The sequence below is a fragment of the Pituophis catenifer genome, unplaced genomic scaffold (assembly GCF_029215685.1).
Source record: "Pituophis catenifer annectens isolate HBS135680 unplaced genomic scaffold, rPitCat1.0.hap2 SCAF_1, whole genome shotgun sequence".
Lineage (NCBI taxonomy): Eukaryota > Metazoa > Chordata > Lepidosauria > Squamata > Colubridae > Pituophis > Pituophis catenifer.
Window position 1 is genome coordinate 245,781,228 of NW_027256881.1, and position 16,289 is coordinate 245,797,516.

Here is a 16,289-nt window from a genome sequence, read left to right on the forward strand (position 1 = left end):
TGGCCTCGAAGGCCGTGGTTCGCCGACCTGGTGGCCCTGTCGGTAGAGCAACCATGGGTGATTCCACCACATCAGCTTGTACTATGCCAGGGCGAGGTCAACCATCCAGAACCTCAGTGGCTCCAATTAGCCGTCTGGCACTTGAGCGGGTCATCCTAAAGAAGGACAATCTACCTGACAGCGTCGTCAGCACTATTCAGGCGGCCAGACGCCCGTCAACAACTCGTATCTACGAGGCTTCCTGGAGGTCCTTCTGCAGCTGGAGTGCCGTGCACCATGTGGATCCCACCAGGGCCACGATTCAAGACATTCTATTGTTCCTGCAGTCCGGGTTAGACAAGGGGCTGGCCCCAGCGACCCTAAGGCGTCAGACCGCAGCCCTATCGACGGTCGTTGCCTGCGCTCCATACCGGACTCTATCACATCACCCGCGCATCAGGGAGTTCCTGCACGGGGCAACAAACTTACACCCACCAACGGTACACCGTTACCCTTCTTGGGATCTGTCTCTAGTCTTACAGGCCCTGACAGGCCCTCCCTTCGAACCACTAGACCTAGCCACCCTCAAACACCTGACTCTCAAAGTGACCTTCCTCCTAGCGATCACCTCAGCAAGGCGAGTTTCAGAGTTAGCAGCACTGTCCGTGCGTAAAGACCTCTGCATTTTCAAAGCCTCCTCAGTGGTCCTCCGACTGGACCCGACCTTCATCCCAAAAGTGAACTCCTGGTTCCACCGAGCCCAAGAACTCATTCTGCCGGACTTCTGCCCGTCACCAAAGGACCACAGGGAGAAACGCTGGCACACCCTGGATGTCTGGCGAGCGATTCAGACAGACATACATACACAGAACGGCAACCTTCCGTTGCACAGAAGCCCTCCTGGTCTCCTTCAACCCGGCGTCCATGGGCCAGAAGATCTCGGCCCCCACAGTTAGCAGATGGATCAGGGCTTGTATTGAACTATCGTATGACTTGAACTCCAAGCCTCTACCGGGCAACATTCTTCCCCACTCAACTAGGAGCGCGGCCACCTCGGCAGCCTGGGCTACCCAGGCCTCTGTTGCTGATATCTGCAGAGCAGCGACCTGGTCCTCCGTGTCGCCTTTCATCCGGCACTACAAGATCGACACCTATGAGTCAGCCGAGGCGGCGTTCGGTCGCCGGGTGCTCCAGCGGGTCGCGACTGGAATGGACCCAGTGGGCAGTCAGCCCCCCGCCCAGGAGAGTTAAGCTTGGGTATATCCCATTCCTGGATAGTGGGAGCAGCGCACAGGAAAATGGACGTTGTCTTACCTGAATGTCCCTTTTCTGGGCGCTGCGTACACTATCCAGTCCCGCCCGTATAGTTGGGCTTCCTGCCCGGTGGAAATTTTTTTCCCGTTATTCAGTTGAACACGTTGAATCTTACTATTAATAAAGTTATGGTTATTACTACATCATGGTCGTGTCACAGGTTGTTTTTTTCGCCACACCTTCGCTCAGACTGGGGAATCATGGGAGTGGGGGGTGTGGCTAGGCAGAGGGGAAAGGGGAAGTCCTTGTTTTTTTAAAATATTTTAACACTCAGTTGTTTGCCAAAGGCTGAAGCATTAACCCATTCCTGGATAGTGTACGCAGCGCCCAGAAAAGGGACGTTCAGGTAAGACAACGTCCATTCCAAAAGATGGTTTTCCTAAATGCTAGATCAGATGAGGTAACATAAAATTGCAATCCCTTTTTTCAGAAGCAAGTTAATTTCTTCCCAGATAAGAAATTAAGTCTATTTAGAGGGGGAAATATTACCATATACGGTCACAGATAAACCCAGTATTTTACGTGCCAAAATACACCCCCCCAAAATGAGTTCAACTTATCTATAGATGGACTTATCCATATGGTAAGACTTTTTAATGTACTTGTATATCTCATGTGTACCTGCATATAAGTCCTGCTGCTAAGAAGAGCCTTTAATTTTTAATCAAAGTGCCATGAAATTATCTGTAGGTGCCTCATTTTTTTGTGGTATTTTGGTTAAAAATTTGAGGCTCAGCTTACCTGCAGATGAAGAATTAAACCCAAACAAATTCCTGCTTTAATATGCCCAGCTATATATACTTTCCAGATACTCTCAAGCATTAGCATGATTATATGAAAAATATCCCATTGCTGAACACATGTAAAAAGTTAGATGTATTTGAGAAGCAAGCTTCAAAATAGATAAATTCTACTTTTCTTCATATATGTGCAGGTAAATATACAAATAAGGCTTTTGTTATTTTATCTATTTTTAATCTCTATGGAAGACAAGGATATTATAAATGAAGTTGCTGAGAATTTTAGTCTCTATGGATAAGATCTGTAGCAATCTTCACTTGGTCCTTCAGAAGAAGTAAGAAGAAATTTGAGACACTTCCAATCTCTAAATTGCTGTTTAGTTTTCTATAGCCAAATAAACATACACTGTTCTTCATGGTATTAATGTCGATTTTTCAAAGGGGACTGACGTAGAAGACAACGACTGACAAGGGAAAAAAATAGTCAATCTTAAAAAGAGAATACTTTTTTTTACCATAAATCACCTAGTTTCATAAAGTCACCCTACTATTGCACATTCCCCCCCCCCTTTCAATTGTGTCAGATTCTTGGAGGTTCTCTGGAAAAATTTCTGCCATTTTCTTGGCAGTTTTTCAGAAGTGGTTTGCTTCCAATTCTGTGGAATGACTGGCCCAAGGTCACCTAGCTGACCTTGTGTCTAAGGGAGAACTAGAAACCATGGTCTCCTGGTTTCTAGCTTAAGGTCTTAACCATTACACCAAACTGATTCTTTAGGACATGTTTTGGCATCTTATTTTCCTTCAGATAAAGCAAAGCAGAGAGATATATATTTTACAGTATAGATTTAAGTGAAGAAAAAGTAAAATGGAAGTTAACACAAATCACACAGAATACGGTTTTTTTAAAATTTGTGCAGTGATATGTCTACAGAAAATTGTTTTTGTAAATCAGTTGCCCAAAATACAATTAATACTATTATCATTGCTCATATTTTAATTTGTTATTTTGGAATTATAGCCTTTGGAAACCTAACTGTATGCAGTTACATAACACTATCATTTTTGTAACATCACAAGAATTCAACAGTATAGTTGGTTTTATAGTAGCTTCTTTCTGAATTGAGGAGCATATGAAATACCTAATTACAAACTTAGAAAAGTAAATGAGAAAAATCAGAATATAGTTGTATAAATAATAGGAGTTGCATTTATTACAGCTACTCTCTGCTTGGCAAAGATACAAGGCCAAAATTTTTGGAAAGGAAAAAAGGAGATAAAAGTCTTATAATAAGTCATACCATAACAATATCTACTTCAGTTATCATGACATGATACTAGAAACACTACAATTTATACCTTTAAATTAATCACATGTGATCAATATTACAGAAGCAATCTGCTCTCCAGTTTTATTGCTCTATTCTGCCATCAACTTCATTAACGTGGGCAAATTACATCTTTGGGTAAGTAGAAGTTCTAATTTTTTGGCTGTTTTGAAATTTTACAAGGATACACCCTAAGAATCTAAGAAGGATGTATTGGGACAAAAAATTGTTCTCCCTCTGTTCTCTGATAAAAGGCATTCCCCTGGCAGGGATATTTAACTGGATGCAACTGTAAATGAAATTTAAGCTAAGTTATTCAGGACTGATTTTAATAGGCAAGAAATCTGCTTCATTAATGTCTATGGAGAGTCTCAGTCATCCAGGTCATGGTTTTCCCGAAGGTACTTTTTCAAGAGGCAACTGGGCTTTCTGGTTTTTCTTTGAAGACATTTCACTTCTCATCCAAGAAGTGAAATGAAAAGAGAAACGTGTTCGAAGAAAAACCAGAAAGTCTAGTTGCTTCTTGGAAAAGCACCTTTGTGCTTCATTGGCCAAGCCGGGCTATCAATTTAATGATTTTTAAATTGGGTTTTAAATTTTTGGGGTTTTAAATTTCAGCTGAATTATGTAATAATTTTAATTATTTTTAACTGATGTTTGTCTTTGTGTTTTTTAATAGGCTGTACACCGCCCTGAGTCCTTCAGGAGAAGGGCGGTATAGAAATAAAATTATTTATTTATTTATTTATTTATTTATTTATTTATTTATTTATTTATTTATTTATTTATTTATTTATTTATTTATTTATTTATTGTTTAAAAAAGTCAGTAACTTTAGGCTGCATTAACCCTAAGGTGTAGGAAGAAGAAAGTTTTTGAAAAAAGCACCATGAAATGATGATCAACCAGTAGAAACAAAGAATTATCTCTGATAGCACAAGTTTTAGGAAAATATTGCATAAATTAGCCACTTTTTATAATCACTTGAAAGAATTGTATTTATCTGACTAATCCTATACCAAAGACTAGGACCTGAACACACAGTGAGAGAATATATTAAAACAACATTTGTAGGGTAAGATCCCAAGAAAATTATAATAGTAATTTCCTTGACTTTCCTCCAAACCATCAACTATATTCTACTTTGTGGTATCCTGCTGATACACCTACAGTGTATATATGTGGGAGCTTCTGTTAACTGCTATCCAATTATGGCAGCAACACAAGTGGGAGGGCTGCAAGTATGGATATGAAAAGTAGCATAGTTGAGACTTGAAAGAAACTGGTGGTAGAGAGGCTTCAGAGAACTTGAATGGCAAGGCATTGTGAAAGTAGTTAAAACACCACCACCACCCTTTTCCATCTTACCTCATCAAATATCTCAAGATAGAAAGAATCTACCCCAGGAGGGACAGTGCACTGAATAACTTTGTTCCATCGAGGATTTTTGGCTCCATTATGAGCAGTGGGTGTTTCATAGACAGCATAGCCAAGTCGTATTCTGCAGTATGGATCCATGCGCGTCATGCCATAGTTTTTTGCCAATTTTGCCTAAAAGAAAAAAAAAAACTACACCCATAAAAGGAATGAATTTTTAAGGTATTATTTCTATTATACAAATTCCCGGCTAAAACATCTACATAATTCTATTCTATTAGAATTAGAATATTCTATTCTATTCTAATTCAATCCAAGTCAACGTATAATGATTCTCTCAACCATGTAAAAGCTCAATTACATAAGTACTACAATATTAATCAGATCAACCAAAAAAAGTTGTTTTCTACAAAGCTTAAATAAAATCAAGGCCATCCTTCCATAACACTCTGGATTACATACAATGTCTTCAAAGGGGAATATGTTTATATATGGTATTTGGAGAATATGGTTACATATGATTTACATACGGTGATTGCCCATTACAAAATTCAGAGAAATATAAACAAACATTACAGAGAAATTACTTGGCTGAACAAAATGGCCAGCAGAAAATTATACCCCAAACAATTCCAAAAGACATATCTTATCAAAAAAGTTCAAAACCAAATGATAAAACTACTTTCTCCTAGAAAATATTCACTATTTTTTCCTAAAATTAGGTTGAAATATCATGATAGTCACCAGCAAAGCTCATTTACTATACATCTGTAAAAAAACCTAAAAACCTGAATTTAAAATTACCCTTTTAAAAACACAGAAAAGAGACATTTGGTTAATGTAGAACCAAGCCCTGAAGGAATTAATAGGTAAAAACCAGAAACTTGAATTGGAATTAGAAATGAAGTGGGAGCTAGTGAAGATGGCAAAGAAAGCTGCAGTATATGTTTGCATCACTCAGTTCCAATTTTGCCACTGTAGTATTTTGTATTAACTGAATTTTGCAAAACTTCTTCAAGGAAAACTTTGTTTATAATATACTACTGTAATCTAAACAAAATTTATCAGACTATCAAACAAGGCTACCTCCATTAGGTTGTACCAAGCAAAGGTACAACCTAAGCTGGAGAAAGATGCTTTATGTCACAAAGATCTTGTGTCTCTTCTATCAAAGATGGATTCAGGAACTCCACACCCCCCAATCTCAAATTACAGCCTTGATCTTTTAAGGGATTAGTTTAAAGCTATATGCTTTATAGATGAGGTATTCTCTCATCTAGATTAAAATTCAGCTTTTTGGCCTTGATTACTGCAGCCAGACATTAATTCAGCATTCTACTGTCTCCCCTCAATCTCATTTAAAGGACTAATGGAACTGACTGCCATTAGCTTAGAAAGGGCATTTATTCTTAACGACTCAATATTCTTATCCAGCTGTTCATATAGGCAGTGAACATGAGGGACAAAATGGGACTTTGCAAAATCCCATGGCATAAATATGATGGGGTTAAGCAGAAAGCTCTCATCACAATTTTTTAGAAACACCTATCCAACAGCAATTAGGGCATTTTAGTGTCTAAATACAAAAATCTTCTTCATCCAAGAATGTCTGGATCTAAGCAGTTACCCATGTTTTAGACACTTTGCCAAGGAAATTGATGTTGACCACTGGATTGTATTTAGATCTTCTGGGTCCATCCATTCCACCCCCCCTCCCCCCCCCCCCCCCCACACACATACACAAAAGAGCAGTCTCTGTTAATGAAACTGAGACCAGTCCCTTGTAGAGGAATGAATCTGTAACCTCCTGGACCACATTCAGACATCTTATGTACCTGATGTTAGATGATTAAAAACCTCCTAATAAAAAAACTATATATTAACTAAATGTATATGCTCATAGTAGAGGCTGATTAATGGTTTTAGAGATAGTTTGTACTACAACGTTATACAATTCTAAAAATAATTTATGCTTACTACACATATAATTTGTTTTGCCCCATAAGAACAACGCATAATGATTATTAGCCAGAAGCCAGTGATGCTCTTTTGATTTTATAGGCTGACATGGAAACATATATTTTAAAGTGTACTTTTTAAAATACCTGCACTACGGTGATACTCAGTCTCCCAACAGTACCCATAGCTCCTCCATATTGTAATTGCTGAGCTGCCTGAGCATCTAATTGGATTTGTTGTTGCTGCTGCGTTGGGGTGATACGAAGGAAATCTTGAGGAAGTTCACCAATATATACCTATGGAGGAAAACACATAACCCAGTTAGATAATACCCTCTGTATTCTCATCCATCCAACTGCCTTCTTTAAATGTATCTATTTCCAATATTCCATTCTTTTCTGCTTCTAACCATTCTTTATATTTCACACATACCATATGGGTCATATCTTTAACATGTTCCCTATGAGAATAATTCCATGTTGTTTTATTTTAGAACAATTTAATATATAAGTAAGCATACTGCACTATATATGTCGTCTTTGTTTAGCAACTGCTTCAATAGAGGCCCACTCAGAATCAGGACTGTGAGGAAAAAGTAACTTGCAACCAATGCATACATTTACAACATTTGTAATGTCTCTCTCTTAATCATGTGTTTGCCATTACAGTATTGCATTGCCCTGTTGCTGACCTGCTTTCCCCTCCTCACCTTACAGAGTGGAAAGATTGCTTAAACAAGCCATCTCTTCCTGAGCTGCTTTTCTCTGCAGCACAGCTCATCCCTAAAAAGTACTAACTGCAAGTTAACAAGCTCAGCTCTATGATCTTAATTAGTTGATTAGTCCTCTGGCTGACAGCTCAAGAGTGCTAGGGAATCAGCCACTGTTCATTAATTTCTTTTGTATATTTCCAGCCATGTGCCTGCTCACTCTCTTGTAATCCCTTACTCTCCAATCAATGTAAATACAGACATTAATTTCCTCCATGCTACTTATCCCAGCACCAGGGTGAACATTTCAAACAGTGGAAGACTGGAAAAAAGAGCTATAAGATTTGCCCTTCTAGCATACTTCCTCATGAGTCAAGTTCTGGAAACCTTCCATGCCACTTGGGTTCGTCCAGCTGTTTGAGATTGGTTCCTTCTGATTCAGGGACAATTTCTTAATAAATCATTTTCAAGATTTACTATTATCCTGGTGTCTTTCTTAGTGTTCTCATTCTTTGGTATCCACGCTGCAAATTCTAAAATTAAGCACTAACACACATTTTAATAGCAATACAAATATAACTTGTTCCTATTTTCACTTGCTTACCCCATACCAAAATGTCTTCAAGGACAAAAGAGAAAGAATTTCAGTTCAGGCGAAGGAAGTAAAAGTGACCAACCCAAATTCCATTTTGCATTTTTTATCCTGGGACACATATATTTGCCTTATTTGTAAAATAATTTATTTTATTTTTAAAATAACAGAAAAAGAAAACAAGAAAGAACAAAACACAGATACATCTATTGCCAAAAAAAATACATAACTGGTGGTTTAAAAAAGTGAAAAATACAATAGGAAAAAAAAAACCTATAAAATGTATGTTGTGTCAACAGTAGTTACAATGTAAATATCTAAGTAAATGTATATGTGTATGTGTATTTTTCTAACATAAAGCTATTGTGCTTTTTTTAACTTATTGTGCTGTGTATAAATGAGTCCTATATTTCATACTTGTCCATACAGTTTACATTTATAGGCATTCCACTCATAGTGGCAAGTGTAATCAGTTCAGGATTGAATGAGGCCATATATTTATCTTTCCAATGCTTTAATATTAGCCTGTTAGCCATATAATGGCATAAAGAATCCATTTACAACCTCCAATTGTCAAATTTCACGTACTACGTATATAATTCAAAAGAATATTATCCTCTGAAAATGTGAGTTTAGCTACCCTTCCTGGCAATATGCTGCCACTACAAAATTTGGAATAAGGTCTCAGAATATTCTATAGGCTACAAGTTACATATATCTGTGCTAAAATATTTTTTGGGCAATAAAGTGCTGTATCCATTTCTATATTCTATTTAATAGTTCTTTATGATTCTTACTATACCCATCATTTTCATGTGCTAATAATCATTCCCAGAACATCCCTTATTACCATTACTCACACTGCTCATACTCTACCACTAAAATCTCAATGAAGAAGAGGGTAATTGGAACAAGTAAAATATTCCAATATTCTATAATAGTATGCATTTATCTAGGATTATTAAAAGAAAAAAATTATTCTCATCTAATCTAGACTTTAGAGATTTTACATCTGAAAGTATAAATACTGAAATTATTTTCACAGTTGATACTATAATGTAAAAAATAGTTTAGGTCTTTCTTCCATGAAAGATTTTCCTCTTCTTTTGAATTAGAATTGGGTAACTTTGTATTTCCACTACATTGCATTATCTGTAATAAATATAATGTTATAGTATATCATATGTCATCTTTGATTATCAATGAAGCCACAAACCTCAACCACTGTTCATTTAAAAAAACAGATAAAATGCATCTTTAAATTATCTATAGACTTAAGTCAGATTGGTATGTTATTTAAAGTGATTATATGGAGTTGCAAAGCTTGATTTTTATTCACTTGCCAAAACAATGTTATAAATGCTAACGGCAGAGATAAAAATATGAGAAAGAAGTTATAAACACTGCTGAAAATAGTCAGTTGCAGGTTTGGGTGTTTTATACTAAAATATGGATCTGGTGATTATGTAACAACTGAGCAAGTAACATTCCTCTGGGGGGAAATGCATCTTTGACTGACAAGTGGAAGAATGCAATTATTTTTCTTGTTCCTCTATATAGGTAGTTCTTGACTTGTGACTGGGTCGTTTAGACCAGGGGTCTTCAACCCCTGGGCTGCGGCCCACTACTGGGCTGTGAGCTGTTCCGAATAGGGCCGTGGAAGCAGTGAGCGCATCCCCACTTGTGCAAGTGGCGGGCAAGCGCATGCACTCCATTTGTGTGAGCGGCAGACACACATGACCACTCTTCTTCCCCCAGCCACAGCAAGTAAGGAGCTGTAATTGTAGATTTTTGTTCAATAATCAGTGAGCAAAGTATGAATATGAGGAAGCAATTTTTTTTTATTTAGCAAAAACAACTAATTAAGTTAATTATAGAATGACTTATCCCGCGGCAGGACTGAAGAAAGTTAGCTGTGGGAAGTGATAAGAGCATTATACGATAGAAGTAACATCTATGTGAGAATGAAATCCTTACAAGTGGTTCAATATTAAACCTGGAGTAAGACAAGGATAAGTGATGCCCCTCAGCTGATTAACACATTCATGGATAAATATTCATGTAAGGAATGCTCCTGGTAGCATTAGAACTGTTGTGGTTAAGGATGTAGATGTATGTGTATGTATGACAATTATGTCATGTTGTTAGCTAAATGTCATGTTCTTTGGCAGCTGCCAAAACAGAAAGCAGTTCTTTTCTGAGCACAATTCTTAGAGTTCCCTTTACAAAATATACCAAAATGAAAAAGGTATGGGCATAAGAATTTCAGCAACTGTACTATTTTCAGTTTAGGTCCAATATATCCCCATCTACATTAGGCAAGGACTTTCTGATTCTCTTTTTCACAATTTTTCTATAAACCAGTGAGGAGGCCAGTGTCTTTCTCGGTAACAGACAAGTTTGTCATTGGTTGTTCACATAAGTCTGTTTGAATCTTCTGGGAACCAACTCAGATACTGAGAACGATGTGCAGTGATAGTTAAATTTTATTGCAGAAGAGGAATGGCTGTGGAAAAGTATTTATAAAAACCAACAATAGTTCTGTTTTACAAAGTGGAATGAGCATCTGCAAGTTAAATACAGTGCTGGCAAATAAGTGGAACAGACATTATTTATGTGCCTCAAATGGGGAAAATGGATTTTTTAAAAAATAAGCTGTTCAAATGTTAGGAAAAAGATAAGAAACAGAATGTAGATTGTGTTGAAGAATGAATGTCAAACTAAGAAAAATTTTGTGCATAACAGTATGCTTACTTCTACTGAAGTGAGAGATGAATGTGTCCCGCAAAACCTAAAAACTGAATGTAGAATTGTATGTAATAAAATAAGGAGAGAGGAAGTAAATGAATGGTGAATTGCTGCCCATGGGCACTCATATACACTGCATTAATTTATAAATATATAATGAAAAAGTGAATGGGTTAAAAAAAATGAATGGATGACACTGCTGAAGCCAATGCATAAAATGTGTGGATGTGTATAAGCCAGGAGAGAACAATATGTATTAAGTTTAATGATTGTTTTTATATAAACTAGATTTAATAGCTGTTTCTTATCTCAGGCCTTTATTTGGTCCACTATGTCTTATTCAAATCTGAATCACTATTTCTTAGCAAATGTGAATCATAAGCTGATGAATGAACCATACAGATACAAAAGGTTTCTGTCTGCACTGTTAGGACTTCTTATATACTGTATCTTCAAAGAAGCAAAAGCATAAGCTTTGTGTGTTTTAAATATTCATATGTTTCCCCAATCAAATGAAGATGTTTATATTTCCCTAAATACTATTTGTGTGTGTGTGTGTGTGTGTGTGTGTGTACGTGTGTACACCGTATGTGTGTGTGCACGCATGCACGCCTTCAAGTCACTGCTGACTCCTGGCAATCATCTGGACTTGTTCCTGTAGTTTTCTTGCCAAGAATTCCAGAAGTGGTTTATCACTGTCTTCTTCCTAGGGCTAAGAGAGAATGACTAGCCAAATTGCAAAACCAAAAAACCAGAAGCAGTATAGGTACAGGAAATAAAAATGTGAGTCAATATGCTATTCTGCACTATTCATTTATTGCATACCTCTACATCTAATTATTTGAGAAGCCTAAGATGGTACTATAAGGCAGAGTTCTCCAATCTTTCTGGCTTTGCAAACTGACGGGGAGGGGGGAAGCGGATGGTCCCCTGCAAGCGGCTGGCAAGCATGCATACGCAATTCCATTTGTGTAAATGGAGCACACGTGTACACACTCATCTGCTGAAACAAGTGGGGATGCACATGTGCATGCACACTCTCACCCGCTGTTTCTGTGGCCCCATTGCAAACAGCTCACAGCCCACTAGTGGGCTGTAGCCCATAGGTTGGGGACCTCTGTCATAAGGAATGCAGGATAACACAATACACTTTCTTCTTGAATATATTAAATAGAAATAAAAATGCAGTCAGACATGAGCATTATCAAGGACCAGAAGGCATGAAGATAGAATGGTCAACTTTGTATCAACACATTTTTTAATTAAAATGCAGACGACCAATTCATTTCTCCCAATTTGTCCCAAACAAGAAACATATTTTATTTATTTATAGTCCTGATATCTGGAGTCATGGCTATGGTAGTCTGGTACATGGCTATGCTGTTTGGTATTTATGGACTATGATTTGCTAAATTTAGTCCATTTTGGTTCTCTTGCAGTCAAATTAAAGTCAAATTTTGAAATAACTACCAGCAAATCAGCTTTCATTATTACGGTACTTCCAATAGGGAACAGAGCAGAAGATTAAAAAAGCCTAACTTTTCAAAATTTAAAATACTTCAATCCCTTTTTATAAAACAAAAAATCAAGGAATGTGAGAATTCCAAGATCCTAACCTCTTTCCATTTTTATGAAATAAACTTTATACATTAATATATCTGTTCAGTTTCTACTTAAACACATTCAATGAAACCACTACAGTTCTGGTTAATTGATGCCACTGTCAGACTGCTGATACTATTTTTTTTACATTCATTTAACTGAAATATACCTTCCTATAACTTAAGATCATTATTTTGTCTCCAGCTGTGTAAGGCAATGAGGTTTTCATCTTTTTCAAAGTGACATATCTCTTCAGATGGCCTGAATACTACAATACGTTCCTTCAGTTATCTTTTTTCTAAGGCTAAACATACTGAGTTTGCTCTTTCTTTGTTCTCATAAGACTTAGTTTCCAGTCCTCTGATTATCATTCTGGTTGTTCTTTAAATTGTTCCAGTTTGTGTGAATCCTATCTAAAATGTAGTACATAAAACTGGACCTAAGACCTAAGGAAAGGTCTGGACAATAAATTCTTGTGATTGTAATATTCCTATCTTCAAATGAGTGGCCAGGCAGCAAAGTCCACAATCTGGACAGAGATGACCGCTGGTTTGAAAGAGGAGTCAAAAAGACCATCTATGTCAAAATTGAACAGCCCTCTCACAACAGAAGGAGAGGGATACAACGTCATCTATCTCCAATCTACAACACAGTCCTTTCAACAGTTCCAAGAAGGCTCCACACCAATTTGCACCACTCAGGTGACCCTGATGACATAGATAAATCTCCAGGTGACCTTAACAACTGCTAAAAGAATGCAAATGTCCAACTGTCTGCAAGGAGTATAAATCCTTCCATTCCCCACCATCCAGTCAGAGCTGAAGAAGCTTCTTGGATGAGAACTGTGTTTCTCAACCTTAATAAATTTAAGACATGTAGACTTCAACTTCCAGCATGCTGGCTGAGAAATCCTGGGAGTTGAGCCCACCTAGTTATCTAGGATGAGAAATATTGCTCTGGTGTATTAGATAACTTACCTAGGTATGGGTCATTTAAAAACCTACCAAGTATTGTCACCATCTTTTCAACCCAAGTAAAATCCTAAAACTTGAGTTCATACTCCATTGGAGTTTGATGAAAACATGTTGCAACTATGTACCTACTATGGATGCACTTACTGGACATATCACTACAAATTCATATTTACTAAACAACATCTAATGGGCAATTTTATCAAATAATATCAAATTATTAAATCATTATCAAATAATAATGTTATATTAATTGTTCAAATCAAAATTAACATTCCCACAATCTAAATTTTATATAATTTATTTTGCTGATAAAGAAATAAAGGGAGACTAGTATAGATCTATTTCAAGCTATTTAGCTCTCATCAGCTAGCCATACCCTTACTTGGATTCGAACTTGGGCTGCCTGCATGTTAGGCAGTTGTATTAACTCTGAGCCACAAGTTCTTCTCCCTTCATCAGCTTATAAATATAATATAATATAATATAATTAATATTATAATATAATATAATATAATATAATAAATATAATATAATATAATATAATATAATATAATATAATATAATATAATATAATATAATATAATATAATATAATATAATAAATATAATATAATATAATAAATATAATACAATACAATACAATATATATATGTGTGTGTGTGTGTGTGTACATATATATATATATATATATACATTTATATATATATATATATATATATATATATATATATATATTCCTTTTAATTCATAGGTATAAATGTGTGATATTTTTGTAATCAGGGTTTTTCCATAGGAAAAACCCTGATTACAAAAATATCACATATATATATATGTATATGTATATATATGTATATGTGTGTGTATATATATATATATATATTTGTCTATGTAAGTTTTCACGGGTATATATGTGTGTATAGTTAATATTTCGGGTTTCTTCCTGTGTAATTGTGGATATATCCCTAAAAGGGTAGAAGCGACGTTTCGACAGAATCTCATCTGCCATCATCAGGCTTATGTGAGGAGTCTTTTGCATATATATATATATATATACAAAAGACTCCTCACATAAGCCTGATGATATATACAAAAGACTCCTCACATAAGCCTGATGATGGCAGATGAGATATATATATATATATATAGTTATTTCTATTTGTTCTTAACAAATCCATGCTGACTTTTAATAATCACTGCCATTTCAGTTAGATGGATTGCTTCATCTTACAATCTTCCAATACATCCTTTTAAAGAGACGTACAACAGGTCGAGCAATTCAATCTCAAAATAAAGCCAACACATTAATTAATCATTAATAAATAGCGAAGATACAAAAGTATACATCCAACTTTTGGACAAAAAAAAAAAAACCCTTCCTACCCCAAATGTTTGAAAAGGTAAACTGTCCATGAGATCCCTTGTCTTAGATGAAACAGACATGCTTCTGACTAAGCAGAAATAACTGAAACAAGCTACTTTATTAGCAAAGTCAAACAATAAGATAATGCAATAGCCAAAAAAAAAAAAAAAAGGTAATTACAGCCAAACTCTATAAAAAGAACGCTTTAGTAAATGAAGGGAATATAGAAACGCGACAATATTATCCTTCTTTAAGTCAAGGATTTCTCTTTTGGAATTTTTTTTCCTCTTTTTTTTTTTAAAAAAAACTCTAGGTTCATGGCCCCATTATTTACTACGGAGAAAAATCTCAGCCTGAAAAAGCCCGAAAAATTAGACCCAACCAACAGGCTGGTTTTAATTTGAGGAGCTTTTCATGTCACAAAGGCCGCCCCACTCAAGCTCTTTTTTTTTTCCCTTGAGGTTTTCCTCGCCCTCCGGGCCAGCTGAATTTTTGCCTCTGGAAGTGACTCTAGCCCGGGTGACCTCTGACTCCGCCTACCGTTCACAAGGCCATCACGGCCCTGGAGCTGCCCGCCTGCCTTTACCGACAACCAGGCTGTCAACCGGCGCCTAAGCGCTACGCCAATGTGCCAGGAAAGAGGAGAGGACGGAAGAGGCCGCTGCGGAACCCTCCGGACACATCCCCAAAACACCCCCCCCACACACACCCCACTATCCCCTTGTGAAGATTAAAGATGAGCGAAGAAATGGAAAGTCCCCGGGTCTTCAAGCAAACACGACTCACCGGGCCCCGCTGTGTACTAACGGTGGTCGCCATGGCACCACCCGCAAGACTTCCTTCCTCTCTCGCCGCGATCGGCCGATGCTCCAAACAGGAAAGCTCGGCCGATTTCCCCCCCCCACTCGGTTTCTCTCTCTCTCTCTCTCTCTCTGTCGCCACGCCCCCAAATCCACCGCTATTTAGCACTGCGCTTGCGCCCGAGGCTCCCTTGGTAGCCGGCGCCGCCGGGCGAACCGCTATGTGGCCAGGCGCATGCGTCAAAAAAGAGGAAATTCCGGTCTTATAACGTCGTCCTTTCCTCGGTCATTTTCCACCGGCTTTTGGCCGGTGACGGTTTGCTGAGGGAACGCGGGACTAGGCGAGCATTCACACCGAACGGGGGAGGGGCATGCGGGGAGGGGAGGGCTCACTCAGGAACTGCCGAGCGTTATGTACACAATACTGCCTAACAGCTACTTGAAATTATTTGAACCGTTCGACTTTCTTTCTTCGCCGTTATTGACGTCACTAGTCTAAGCAACCATAATGCCGCTTCCTCAGCTTCAGACCTCGCGAGTAGAAGACTAGGGTCCCGTTGCCTTGACGCCGGGAGTCATCCGATTGGTTGGCACAACCGGGTGGGCAGGGCAAGATAATTTAACGCTGACTAAAAAATTGACCCTAAGGCGATGCTTTTTATTCGGGATTTTTTTTTTTATTTGTCATTGGTATCGCTCCCCCCCTCTTATTTTTTTGGATTGGCGGTCTTTGCGACTGCCTTAGAATCGCCCTTCGTCTTCCAGTCACTCCAAGAGCCGAGAAGGGAGACATACAGGCCGAAATAAAACA

At 37.6% G+C, this 16,289-nt stretch overlaps 1 protein-coding gene across 2 annotated transcripts in view; it reads right to left on the reverse strand.

The window, feature by feature from the left end:
• The window catches only part of TOLLIP (toll interacting protein), a 37,335-nt gene extending 21,753 nt beyond the window's left edge, over positions 1 to 15,582 (reverse strand). For both annotated transcript variants that reach the window (XM_070932922.1, XM_070932913.1), the window contains exons 1-3: positions 15,465 to 15,582; positions 6,841 to 6,990; positions 4,727 to 4,909 (exon numbers count right to left, since the gene is read on the reverse strand). In XM_070932922.1, the coding sequence (XP_070789023.1) occupies positions 4,727 to 4,909; positions 6,841 to 6,990; positions 15,465 to 15,497 (366 nt within the window). In that variant the 5' untranslated portion in view covers positions 15,498 to 15,582. The remainder of the gene's footprint in view (positions 1 to 4,726; positions 4,910 to 6,840; positions 6,991 to 15,464) is intronic.
• Positions 15,583 to 16,289: the final 707 nt, after the last annotated feature.